The following is a 12,580-nucleotide window of genomic DNA, read 5'->3' as shown; positions in this document are numbered from 1 at the left end:
CCAGTTCAGGAGAGGCAGGGAACTTCTGGGAGAGTCCAGGGGAGGCTCTGAGGACAGTTAAGGGCCTGGAACATCCCTCTGAGGACAGGATGAAAGCCCTGGGGCTGTTGAGCCTGCAGAAGAGCAGCCCGAGAAGGGGATCTGATCAATGCTCAGCAAGAGCTAAAGGGTGAGGGGCAAGAGGGTAAGGACAGACTCTTGTCAGTGGTGCCCAGGGGCAGGACAAGGGGCAATGGTCAGAAACTGGAACCCATGAGGATTCTTCAGGAAAAACTTCTTCGCTATGAGGGTGTTGGAACTTGCAGCAGACTGCCCAGAGAGACTGTGAAGTCTCCTTCGCTGGAGAGGTTCTAAGACCACCTGGACATTGTGATCCTGGGCAAGCTGCTGTGGCTTGGACTGGATGATCTCCAGAGGTCCCTTCCAGCTCATACTATTTTGTGTTTCTGTGTTTCCCAGCTGTTCTGGGGCTGCTTTTGGCCATGCAGAAGATGCTGCCTTTTGCTGTATCTCAGGCTTGTGCTTACCTACAGCTTGGAGGCTCCCAGCAGCCACCCTCTAGTGTCCACACACAGACACAGCACTTGCTTCAAGCAGCACTAAATTACCGTTGTTCCTCTGATTGCTTCCACAGGGCAGAGAGATCTCTCTAGACTAACAGGTTTTCCTCTTTGGAGTGAGCCTCGAGCTCCTCTGGTGGGATCTTGCAGCCTGAAGCCATCCTGCTGTTGGGTGGCAGGGGGACAGTGAGGAGCAGGGTTCAGCGAGGACAAGTGCCAGAAGAAAGAGTGAGACAAAGCTGAGGAAGATCTTCCTCCTGCACTCAGCTGCTGTGGTTGGTCAGGTAGGGACAAGGGGGAAGGTCTGACCCTTCCCTTCAGCCATAGACAGGCTGCTGAAGAGGAACTGGGTCTCACCACATCTCATTGACAGAGATGCTGTCCCTCTCCTCCCTCCCTGGGTAAGGGGCTTTTGGCACTTCCTCTTCTGAGGAGCTGGTTCCAGGAATCACCTTTCCATATTTAAGCCACTAGGGCCTGCAGTGAGGAGAGCAACTATGGCTGGGGAAGTTGTCCCTTGCCCTGTGCTTCCTCTCTTTGAGCTCCTTCAGTGCTCTACATCAAGCTGAACATTGTCAGCTTCATGGACACGGAAAACAAGGTCCTCACCCTGCATTCTTGTTACTCTGCTGGAACCTTGGGTAGTCTTCTGGCTCTCAGGAAGCCTGCTGGGGAGGAGGGTGTTGCACCTGCAACAATACTCTCTGTGAGCCCACCAGCCAAGCTGTATTAACTCTTGAAGTTCATCCAGGGCAAATGTAGGGTCCTGCCCCTGGGGAGGACCAGTCCCCTGCACCAGTACAGGTGAGAGGTGACCTGCTGGGAAGCAGCTCTGTGGAGAAGAACGTGGGGGTCCTGGGGGACGAGTTCACTGTGAGCCAGCAATGTGCCCTCATGGCCAAGGGTGTCCTGGGGAGGGGCCAGCAGGTTGAGAGAGATTCTACTCCCCCTCTACCCTGCCCTAGGGAGACCACAGCTGGAGTCCTGTGTGTTCAGTTCTGGTCTCCTCAGTTCAAGAGAGTGGAGGGAGTCTGGTGGAGGCTCCAAAGCTGCTGAGGGGCCTGGAGCATCTCTGTGAGGAGGAAAGGCTGAGAGCTCTGGGATGGTTGAGCCTGGAGAAGAGCAGCTTGAGAGGAGATCTGAACAATGCTCAGCAGAAGCTAAAGGAGGAGGGTGGGGAGGCATGCAAGTGGATTGGGCCAGACTCTTGTCAGTGGTGGCCAGAGACAGGACAAGGAGCAATGGTCAGAAACTGGAACCCAGGAGGTTTCCTCAGGAAAAACTTTGCTGTGAAGGTGTTGGAACCTGCAGTAGGCTGCCCAGAGAGGTTGTGGAGTCTCCTTCAAAGGAGAGATTCTAAACCCACCTGGACATTGTGATCCTGGGCAACCTGCTGCAGCTACCCCTGCAAGCCAGTTGGACTGGATGAGCTCCAGTGGTCTCTTAAATCAGGAAAATATTAGAATAGAATAGAATTAACCAGGTTGGAAAAGACCTTCGAGATCATCAAGTCCAACCTATCACCCAAAACCATCTAATCAACTAAACTATGGCACTATGTGCCTCATCCAGTCTCCTCTTAAACACTTCCAGTGAGGGTGACTCCACCACCTCCCTGGGCAGCCCATTCCAATGGCCAATCACTCTTTCTGTGAAGAGCTTCTTCCTAACCTCCGGCCTAAACCTCCCCTGGTGCAGCTTGAGACTGTGTCCTCTTGTTCTGGTGCTGGTTGCCTGGGAGAAGAGATCACCCCCCACCTGGACCCCCACCCCTCAACCTCCCTTCAGGTAGTTGCAGACAGCAATAAGGTCTACCCTGAGCTGCCTCCAGGCTAAGCAACCCCAGCTCCCTCAGCCTCTCCTCACAGGGCTGTGCTCCAACCCCCTCCCCAGCTTTGTTGCCCTTCTCTGGACACCTTCCAGCAACTCAACATCTTTCCTAAACTGAGGGGCCCAGAACTGGATACAGGACTCAAGGTGTGGCCTAACCAGTGCTGAGTACAGGGGCAGAATGACCTCCCTGCTCCTGCTGGCCACACTGTTCCTGATACAGGCCAGGATGCCATTTGCCTTCATGTTCAGCCTGCTATCAACCGCTGCCCCCAGGTTCCTTTCTGCCTGACTGCTCTCCAGCCACTCTGACCCCAGCCTGTAGCTCTGCATGGGGTTGCTGTGGCCAATGTGCAGAACCCGGCACTTGGATGTGTTAAATCTCATGCCGAAGGACTCTGCCCATCTGTCCAGCCTGTCCCCCGGCTCTAACAGATCAACTCCTGCCCCCAGCTTGGTGTCGTCAGCAAATTTACTGATGATGGACTCGATGCCCTCGTCCAGATCATCAATAAAGATGTTAAAGAGCATGGGGCCCAGCACTGATCCCTGGGGCACACCACTGGTGACTGGCTGCCAGCTGGATGTGGCACCATTCACCACCACTCTCTGGGCTCGGCCCTCCAGCCAGTTCCTAACCCAGCACAGAGTGTTGCTGTCCAAGCCACAGGCTGACAGCTTGGCCAGGAGTTTGCTGTGGGGGATGGTGTCAAAGGCCTTGCTGAAGTCCAGGTAGACTACATCCACAGCCTGCCCCACATCCACCAGGTGGTCACCTGATCCTGGAAGGAGATCAGGTTGGTGAGGCAGGACCTGCCCTTCCTAAAGCCATGCTGGCTGGGCCTGGTCCCTTGGCCATCCTGTAAGTGCTGTGTGATTGCACTCAAGATGACCTGTTCCATAATCTTGCCTGGCACTGAGGCCAGCCCCCATCATGCTGGGATTCTGGAATTCCTTCCTGCCTGGGTGTGATACGGAGCAAAGACGTTTTCTGCTCTGGGTGAAGGGTGGGAATGCCACTCTGCTCCTCCAGGCTGAGGGAGAAGCTTAGTGCTGAACAGAAAGTCCTCCCCCGAGAGGAGAGAGGGGTGAGAGCTTCTATGATTTCAGGAATCAAAGTCTGTCCACAGCCCCCCTGTACAGAACCTTCTTGCATTCTTTTATTTAAAAAAGAAAAGAACCAAAAAGGGTACAGCCGTGTCTTCCACACCCATACTTGTGGCTTATCTTATAAAGGCCATCTTCTGGGTGCCTGTTTACCAGAGCTACCATAAATAAGAGATTAGTTGTTCCTATGTCCTGGCATCTGGCTATTTACAGAGCTTCCACGTGCTGGGCTTGCACTTGAGTCCTCCCACCAGTGAAACTGTACCAGGAGGGAGCATGAGCAGCTTGAACCCTAGTGTGGAGGTTCCTACCCCCTGGCTCACCGCTGTGTCCCCTCTGCAGTGGGAAATGCAGCGTGGCTGTGGCCAGGGGGTTGCTCCTCACCTTCAAGTAACAGGCTTTCAATTAATTTTCCTTTTTTTTCCTTCCACCACTACATCTCCTAAAACCAATGCAGAAATGTAAACCTGTAATGCTGAGAGAGCCTCTGACCTGCAGGCAGCGCCAGGGCCAGGGACAAGTGCCCAGCAGGACCTGCATCAGCCACCTTGAGTAGTTCCTATGTACAGAGCAAGAGCCAACCTTCCTCCTGCCACCTTGCTGTGCAGCACCTCAGCCCAGCAGGATGGTGAGGCTGTCCTGCAGAGGACTGAGGTGTCCAAACTGGTGGCACAGGGCCTGGGGACGAGCTGAGCTGTGGCTTTGCTGCGTCACCTGCAACAAAAAGATGTGGCACAGGTTAGTGGTTTGCTCCCCTCCTCCCTCCCCTCTTGCAGAACTTCCTCAGGGCAACTTCTGGTAGGTTTCCTGGTGGAGCTGGCCCTGACTGTTGGCAGAGCCTGGGGAAAGTCCTCATTATGTTTACAAGGGCTTGTAGCACGAGGACAAGGAGCAGTGGTTTGAAACTAAAGGAGGGAAAATTTAGGTTGGACATTGGGAAGAAGCTCTTTACTATGAGGGTGGTGGAATGCTGAACAGGTTGCCCAGAGAGGTGGTGAAGGCCCCATCCCTAGAGACACTCAAGGTCAAACGGGGCCCTGAGGAGCCTGATCTAGTTGAAGGTGTCCCTGCTCATTGTGAGGGCGGGTGGACTCAATGGCCTTCGAGGATCCCTTCCAGCCCCACACAGTCTATGACCACACCTCCCTGCCCACCCCTTACAGACAGCTCAGGAGCAGCTGCTGGCTCTTTGGAGTTGATCCCAAGCTCCTCCCCTTACCAGTAGCTTTGTCTAAATGGAGCAGCCACTTCCTGCAGTGTCCCAAGGAAAGTGCTGACATCAGCCACCAGGATTCCTCTGCTTTCCAGGACCTCCCTGCTGCAGTTGGGCTTCTCTGCAAAGGGAGGAGCATCACCGTAAGCAAAGAAGCAAAGAGGCTGTTCTCAAACCCACTACTGCCAGGTCACCACTAAACCATGGCCCTCAGCACCACATCTACACAGCTTTCAAACCCCTCCAAGGGTGGAGACTCCACCATTGCCCTGGGCTGCCTGGTCCAGGCCTTGACAAGTCTCAAGGGGAAGAAATTCTTCCTTGTGTCCAACCTAAATACCCTCTGGGGCAACTTGAGGCTGTTTCCTCTTGTCCAGTCACTTGTCCCTTGGGAGAAGAGACTGCCCTCAACCTGGTTCCAACCTCCTTTCAGGGAGAGCCAGAAGCTCTTCCCTTAGCTTTCTTTGCTCCAGGCTAAACAACCCCAGTCCCCTCAGCTGCCTCACAAGACTTGTTCTCCAGATCCTTCAACAGTTTCATTGCCCTTCTCTGGACACATTCCAAGCACCTCAATGTCTTTGTTGGAGAGAAGGGCCCAAAACTGAATCCAGTATTCAGGATGTGACCACACCAGTACCTAGTACAGGGGGATGATCCCAGTCCTGGTCCTGGTGCCCACACCACTGCTGATCCAGGCCTGGATGCTGGTGGCCTTCTTGGCCACCTGGGCACACACTGGCTCATCTTTGGCCCTTGTCAGCCAACCTCCCCAGGACCTTTTTTGACCAGGCAGTTTCGAGCCTTTCTGCCTCCAGCCTAAAGCCTTCATGGGCTTGTGACCCAAGTGCAGGAGCCACACTCGGCCTCATTGAACCTCCTCCACCACCACCTAGACCAGTTTCAGGTGGTGCTCATGGGGGTTGGAGGAAAGGAGCAGGGGGAGCCCAGCCTCACCTGTGAGGTACACAGCAAACCTGGTGGCAATGTGCTGCACCTGCAGGCTCAACAGGCACCTGAGGTGCTCAGAGCTGGGAGATGCCACAGAGTCACAGGTGTGGAAGTGCAGCACCTCGATGAGATCGGCTCCTTGGCAGGATCTGAGGATCAGGTGCTTCTTGTGGGCATCAGTGCCCGCCCTGCTGGGAAAAGGGCAAGGTGAAGTGGTGAAGGGACTTCATCCCGCTCTCCCCTCCAAGGAATTGGCAACAAATCCTAGCACCAGAGAATTGGTTTGGTTGGAAGAGACCTTTCAGATCACTGAGTCCAACCATTAGCCCAGCACTGCCAGGGTACCACTAAACCATGGCTTTTAAGCACCTCCAAGGATGGAAACTCCACCACTGCCCTGGGCAGCCTGCTCCAGATCTTGACAGCTCTTTCCAGGAAGAAATTTGTCCTTGTGTCCAACCTAAACCTCCCCTGGGGCAACTGCAGGCTATTTCTTCTTAGCCTACCAGTTGTTCATTAGGAGGAGAGAACAACCCCACCCTGGCTCCAACCTCCTTCCAGAGAGTTGTAGAGAGCCAGGTGGTCTCCCCTCAGCTTCCTTTGCTCCAGCCTAAACACCCCCCGTTCCTTCTGCTGCTCCTCACCAGACCTGTGTTCTAGACCCTTCACCATCTTGGCTGCCCTTCTCTGGATGTGCTCCAGCCCCTCAATGTCCATCTTGGAGTGAGGGGGAGCCCAAAACTGAACCCAGGATTCCATGTGCTTGAACCATGAGCAGAGGTGGTGGGACCTGCCTTTCCCCATGTGTGGTCCTTTCAGCCTCAAGAGATTCCCCTGCACTAAATGGAGCTGGCAGGAGCCAGTGACACTGTTAGGACAAGGACAGAAAATGGCTCTGGTGAGCTCACGCAGACTGGGAGCACTGGGTTTGCTGGGTAATTCCCTTCCCTGTAGCTGGTGTGGAGCTGTGGTTTGGACTGGTGGTGGAAGCAGTGTTGATGTCACAGGTATGTTTTAGTTACTGTCCACCCCACCAGCACCTAGACTTGGGGTGCACAGAAACTGGGAGGTGTCTGAGCAACCTGCTCTAATTGCAGATGTCCCTGCTGACTGCAGGGGGGTTGGACCTGATGACCTTGAAAGGTCCCTTCCAATCCAACCTGCTCTGTGATTTTAAGTAAAAATAGCAGGAGAAGTGATGGGTTAGAAAAAGAAAAAGCAAGGAGATGGTGAGAGAGAGGCCCAGGAAGGTTCCTCAAGCTGCCAGGGGGTGTGTGGGAAGTGAGGTGTTTGCAGAGGCAGCTTTTGGAGCATTTGTCTCCCCAGAGGAGATTTTATCCTCTCCTGAAGGCCCTTGCCCTAACATCCACAGAGAACATCTCTGCCAAAGAGAGGCAGGAGCTGCCTTATGGAGCTCCAGCAGGGTGCAGGAAGCAGCTGCCAGAGCTCTGCTTCATCCAGGACCACACACAAGACACCATTTCAGGCCACCTGATCCTCTCCTGGTCCTGCTGCTGCATCTCACAGAGGTATGAAAAAATCTACCAGACTTGCTAGCGCTCAAATGCTGACCACCAGCAACCCCAGGCTTGAGGCAAAGGTCTCTCCCCAACAACAAAAGTTCTTGCTTCAACAAGGATCTTCAAATTCAACTTGGAACAGGGCAAAACCCAGCCAGAGGAACCTAACTCACCCTGTGTCCCTGCACTGAGTGCATGAATGGGCCACCACACTTGTTTTGGTTGGAAGAGACCTTTTGAGATCATCAAGTCCCACAGCTATAGTGAGCACATCCTTGCTGTGGTGATGAGGGAGCTGCCACCGCAGAGCCCTTACCTGCCATCTTCTCTGAGCTTCTTCCTCTCCTTGTAGTGAAGGAACCACTTCCACCTCCCGCTTCTGTTCAGCTTCTTCAGCACCTCCACCACCTCTTTCAGTTGGCCTGGGGAGACAGCAAGAGCCAGAGGGTAACTGAGGGTGGAAGAAGTGCCTGAGGGTTTCTAGCCCAATCCATGGTGAATGCTGCTCAGCACTTTGTCTATATCTTCAAGGACATAGACAAACACTTTGAGTATCTCCAAGGAAGGAGATACTGGGGCTTTGAGCATCCTGGCCTAGTGGAAGGTGCCCCTGCCCATGGCAGGAGGGTTGGACAACTCCAACCATTCCATGATTCTATGGAGACTGATAACCTGGGTTGTGAAACTGGGACCCTGTCATGGTGATTTTTTTTCCCCTTGATATCTAAAAGGAGAAGGGCTACTTGTCCCTGTCATCTCTTGTCCCATCACTGTGCACCTCCAGGAGAAGCAGGGCTCAGCTTTCTCTCTGCTTCCCATTGGTGAGCTGAAGATAGCAACATAGTTGGAGAGAGGTGAAGAAGGGTCTCTTTGTCCTCCCCTCTCCTGGCTGGATGCCCTTGCACAACCCCTGCTCCAGCTCCTGAACATTGTTGTGGTCCTCACTGTACTTAGATGTTTTGGGGAGCTTTGAAATGAACCCATAACCCAGATGGAATCTACAAATGTCAAACAGAGGGAAAGAATTGTCCCTACTAGAGCAGGAGCAGAGGACACTGATGGCAAGTTCTTAGAAGGTGTTGGCAAACCAGTGGCTATGGCCAGGAGCTGGCATGGTGCTGAGAGGCTGCAGTAAGACTCACCCAGTGTCACTGCTTCCAACACCTCGTTGTCTGACACCACAAAGCCACCAGCATGAAACAGCTCCTGGTAGATGTGACTAGTTAGATCTTCAGGGCTGTCCACCCCAGCAAAGACCACATTTGGACACTGCTTTAGCTTCAGCAAGCATGGGACCTGCTCAGGGCAGAGAAGTTCTTACACAACAGTTGCATTTCAACAGCATCTGCAACTCACATCTGCTCCTGGGAGACCTGGAGAGCCCACCTCATCCCCTTCATCACCCCACCCCTCCTGGCTCCATAACCTAGCCCCAAAGGTGTAGATGGTGATATGGGGAGCTACCAAGATTCAGTGGAGTCCCCAAGCCAAAGCCTGGCTGAACTATCCATTACACATGACAAGCCCACCCTGACTCCTTTGAGCTGGTCTAGTCCAAGGGAGGTCTTTCAGAGATCAAAAATGGAGCCAGCAGAACAGCAGAAGTGGCAGGCTTCATGGTTTTGAACAGGTCTCCATGAAGCACTGATCCTTCAGCTGAGAGAAGAATGTATCCACAAAGACTGACAATTAAATCTCCAGCTATAGATAGTCTGTCATTAAAAACCTTCAAAAGCAGATCCAGACTGGTGGCAGGAAAAGAGAGAGAGACTCAGGCCTTACATTGTGGATGTGTGAGGAGATGTCCTCGTTCCTGATGATGACAAGCAGCCTGGCAGCATCTGGGTGTTTTCCTTCACAGAAGCTCAGAGGTTCCATCTCCACCTGGCCCTTTTTCTTCAGCAAGGTCTGAAATGGATATCAGGTGAGGAGCTTTTAATGGAGACTATTTTGTGCCTAGAGGATGGGTCTAGACTCTTATCAGTGGTGCCCAGTGACAGAATAAAGGGCAATGGGCACAAAGTGGAACCCAGGATGTGCTCTCTGAAGATTAAGAGAAATTCTTTGCTGTGAGGGTGGTGGCACCCTGGAGCAGGCTGCCCGGAGAGGTTGTGGAGTCTCCTCCTCTGGAGAGATTCTAAACCCACCTGGCTGTTGTGATCCTGGGCAACCTGCTGTGGGTGCCCCTGCCTTAGCAGGGGGGTTGGACTAGAACTCCAGAGGTCCCTTTCAAGTTCCACTGTGCTGGGATTCTGTAATATCTTCACAACAGCAGTGCCACTGTCCTAGTGTACATATGCATGGGGACAAGGGGAGTGGGACAGGACAGCAACCTCAGCCAGGCACCTGGTGTTAAGGGCACCCTGTGGTGTCTGTCTGATGTCAAAGGCACTGTGTGCTCCAGCCAGTGGTGAAGGAAGCAGCCATTTACCTTTGTGAGCAAAAGCCACCTTGAGCATCCAATTATACCATGCTTTGGGCCTCTTTGCTAGGTTGGAGCAGCACACCCTTCCATGTCACCAACCCTCCCTGGATTTCCAACCCTTTAGTGAGAGCTTAAGCAAAAGCCACCTTGCAAGGACTGAATTTGAGCTTGCTCCTGCATGAACTCCAAGCTGTTTTGGCCTGGGAGATGTTCAGATGATAGGACAATAAGAAATAGCCTCAAGCTGTGCCAGGGGAAGTTTAGGTTGAACATGAGGAACAATTTCTTCCCCAAAAGGGTTGTCGAGGCCTGGCAAAGGCTTTCTGGGGCAGTGGCGCAGACCCCATCCCAGGAGGGATTTGAAAGCCATGCAGATGTGATGCTGAGGGATGTGGTTTAGTGGTGACCTGGCAGTGCTGGGTTAATGGTTGGACTTTGTCATCTGGAAAATCTTGTCCAACCTAACTAATTCTATGACTCTACTTCCCGGTGGTGGGAACTGAGGTGGAATGTCAGAGGGAGCCAAAGGGAAGCGAGCGCCATCAGTGTTGGGCTATGCAAGCTTGCCCTGCTGCCCTCAGCCCTTACCCGAGGGCCGCCCATGCCCTCGAGCCCGGTGGGACTGTTTTTACCTTGACTCTCGCGAAGAAGGGATCCTGGCCCGTCTCCACCAGGTAGAACATGGCGGTGCGGCCGCTGGTCTCCTTGGCCAGGCTGCGCAGCCGGAACCGCAGGCTGCTGCACAGCTCCGCTATCAGCTCCTCACAGGCTGCCTTCCTCCTGGGCACGGACGCCTCCGCCCGCTTGCTGGTGGCCTCCCAGTGTACTGGCACCGTCCTTCTGTCCTCACTCCCCACCTGAGCCCTGCCCAGCATCACCCTGTGGAGCTCTGCATACTCGTTGAGGATGAGGGCAATGTCTCCCCACGAGTCCTGCAGCTCACTGTTGTGGCTGAGCTTGCTGAGGTGCAAAGGACCTGCGTGTTCCCAGGTGGAGGTCTGCGCCCTGGGCCTGCTCCTTTCAGGACAGAGGGTGTCCTGGCACAGGGCACACGTGTCCCCACGCCAGCCGCCTCGCTGGGGCCGTCTGGGCCTGCTCGGCCACGGGTCCGAGGGCAGGATTGTCACCTGCAAAGGGCTCCTGCTGCGGGGGGAGGGTGGGATGGGGGCTTCTGGCACAGGCAACATCTCAGACATCCCCTGAGGAGAAAAGACTTGTGGAAAGATGCTTTTGGAGGTAGAAAGGTGTGGCTGCCCACTCCTTAGGATTTGTTTCAGCTTATAATGGAAACTGAGATACTCCATGTCCAAAGTGTGCTGGGTGACTTCCTTAAAACCCCTCCCCGTCCCCATCAGTGACATCCCTGCACAGCGGCCTCCCCTCTCTGAAGTCTGCACATTTCCCACCCTCTCCTGGCACCATTTGGTTACCATGAAGTTCTGGTAGGCCTTGGTGATTCCCTGGCCATCCCTAAAACTGACATAGGATGGAATGTGCCCACTACTGGTTTCCCCTGGGCTGATGGGCCAGCCACCCTCAGCCCATGAGCAGTCCTGCTCCATGTCCAGTGAGCCCCAGTCTTCACTGGGTCCTTCTGTGCACACTGAGCTCCTGGAGGAGGAGTTACAGTTAGTCCTTGTGCCTGCAGCACCCATGGATCTCCTGCTGTAGGAACCTCTGGCTGTAAGCAGGGATTGTGAAGTCCCCCCAAAATATTCCTGGTCTGAGTCACTGGCTACAGTCCCAAAGAGATCTTCAGAGCTCAAGTCCCCCTGTGTGTCTTTGCTGAGGAGCTGCTCTGCCCTCGGGAGCACATCTGAAATGAACTCAGAATCAGGAAGCTCCAGGCTTTCTCCAGAGAGTTCCCTCAGTGCTGGGAAGGGCACAGTGGGCCCTTCTCCCTCTCCCACCTCCATGCTGGCATGGTGTGGGTCAGCAAACACGTTGGACTCCTCAGCCTCATGCTCGCCCAGGTTGCACACAGGCTGGGGCTCACTCAGTGGCTCCTCTAAAAATGGAAGACTGGCAAGAGGGATCCTGCTTCCTCCTTCTGAATCATCACGCAGGATGGGTTCCTTCCCAAGGCTCCCCCCTTGGCCCTTGGGACTGGCACACCCAGAGCAGGCACCTGGTGACAGCAGTCCCATGCAGCAGGACCGTGGGGCACCATCCAGAGCCAGGCTCACACTGGGGGAGCGCATCTCAGGGTACATGCCAAGGCCTGAGCCTGGCTGGATGCCTCCTTCCTTGTGACCGTGTGGAGGAGGAGAAGGAATCAATCCTGGGTCACCTGGCATGGGCACATCCGGAGGGGAACTCTCCACTGGCTCTGCCTGGCACGAACCGTTGTCATTTTTCACCTCTTCTGCACGCCTGGGCTTTAAGGAACCACCTGGGCCCTCAGCAGCCACACTCATCTCTGCAGCACCTACTTGCCCACAGGACTTCTTAGGTTGGCACAGGATGGGACCCTTCTCCCTTTGTTCTGAGTGGTGATGGGGGTCTCTGTCTCCTCCATGGGGAAGAGGGACCTGCTGTGAGGGAGAAGCAGGAGCTGAGACTCTATGAACAGGGTTTGGGGAGCTCTGCTGCTTCCTGGGGTGCTCCTTCATGGCAGCCATCTTCTCTGCCACCAAGGAGGAGGGCTCTGATTCCAGCAGGTGTGGGAGAGAGGTCTCTGGCTCCTGCAGTGTGTTAGCCACCATTGTTGTGGTTGTTTTGTTGCTGTTGGGGCACTTCTCTGTACTGAGGCACACGTTATTGTTATTCCCAGCTTCAGAGCCATCTGCTAAGGCTGTTGAGTCAAAGGAGAAGCCCAAACCCAGGCCACCACCTGCTCCTGAGGTCTCACCCAGGACATCAGTGTGGTGGGCAGAGGGGCTGCTACACTGTTTTTCCACCATGATTGTCTTCCCTTCTTGGTTTGCTTCACCACTGCTCAGCAAAGTGAGGTCAGCACAAATGCCACCTCCACACC

At 54.3% G+C, this 12,580-nt stretch overlaps 1 protein-coding gene across 1 annotated transcript in view; it reads right to left on the bottom strand.

The window, feature by feature from the left end:
• Positions 1 to 4,712: 4,712 nt before the first annotated feature.
• The window catches only part of TASOR2 (transcription activation suppressor family member 2), a 47,105-nt gene continuing 39,237 nt past the window's right edge, over positions 4,713 to 12,580 (bottom strand). The window contains exons 19-24 of the mRNA XM_054177848.1: positions 10,236 to 11,981; positions 8,961 to 9,086; positions 8,321 to 8,474; positions 7,495 to 7,600; positions 5,665 to 5,846; positions 4,713 to 4,831 (exon numbers count right to left, since the gene is read on the bottom strand). Of these exons, the coding sequence (XP_054033823.1) occupies positions 4,713 to 4,831; positions 5,665 to 5,846; positions 7,495 to 7,600; positions 8,321 to 8,474; positions 8,961 to 9,086; positions 10,236 to 11,981 (2,433 nt within the window). The remainder of the gene's footprint in view (positions 4,832 to 5,664; positions 5,847 to 7,494; positions 7,601 to 8,320; positions 8,475 to 8,960; positions 9,087 to 10,235; positions 11,982 to 12,580) is intronic.

The sequence above is a fragment of the Dryobates pubescens genome, chromosome Z (assembly GCF_014839835.1).
Source record: "Dryobates pubescens isolate bDryPub1 chromosome Z, bDryPub1.pri, whole genome shotgun sequence".
Lineage (NCBI taxonomy): Eukaryota > Metazoa > Chordata > Aves > Piciformes > Picidae > Dryobates > Dryobates pubescens.
Note: the sequence above shows the minus strand (reverse complement) of the source record. Positions and strands in the feature narration are given on the sequence as shown.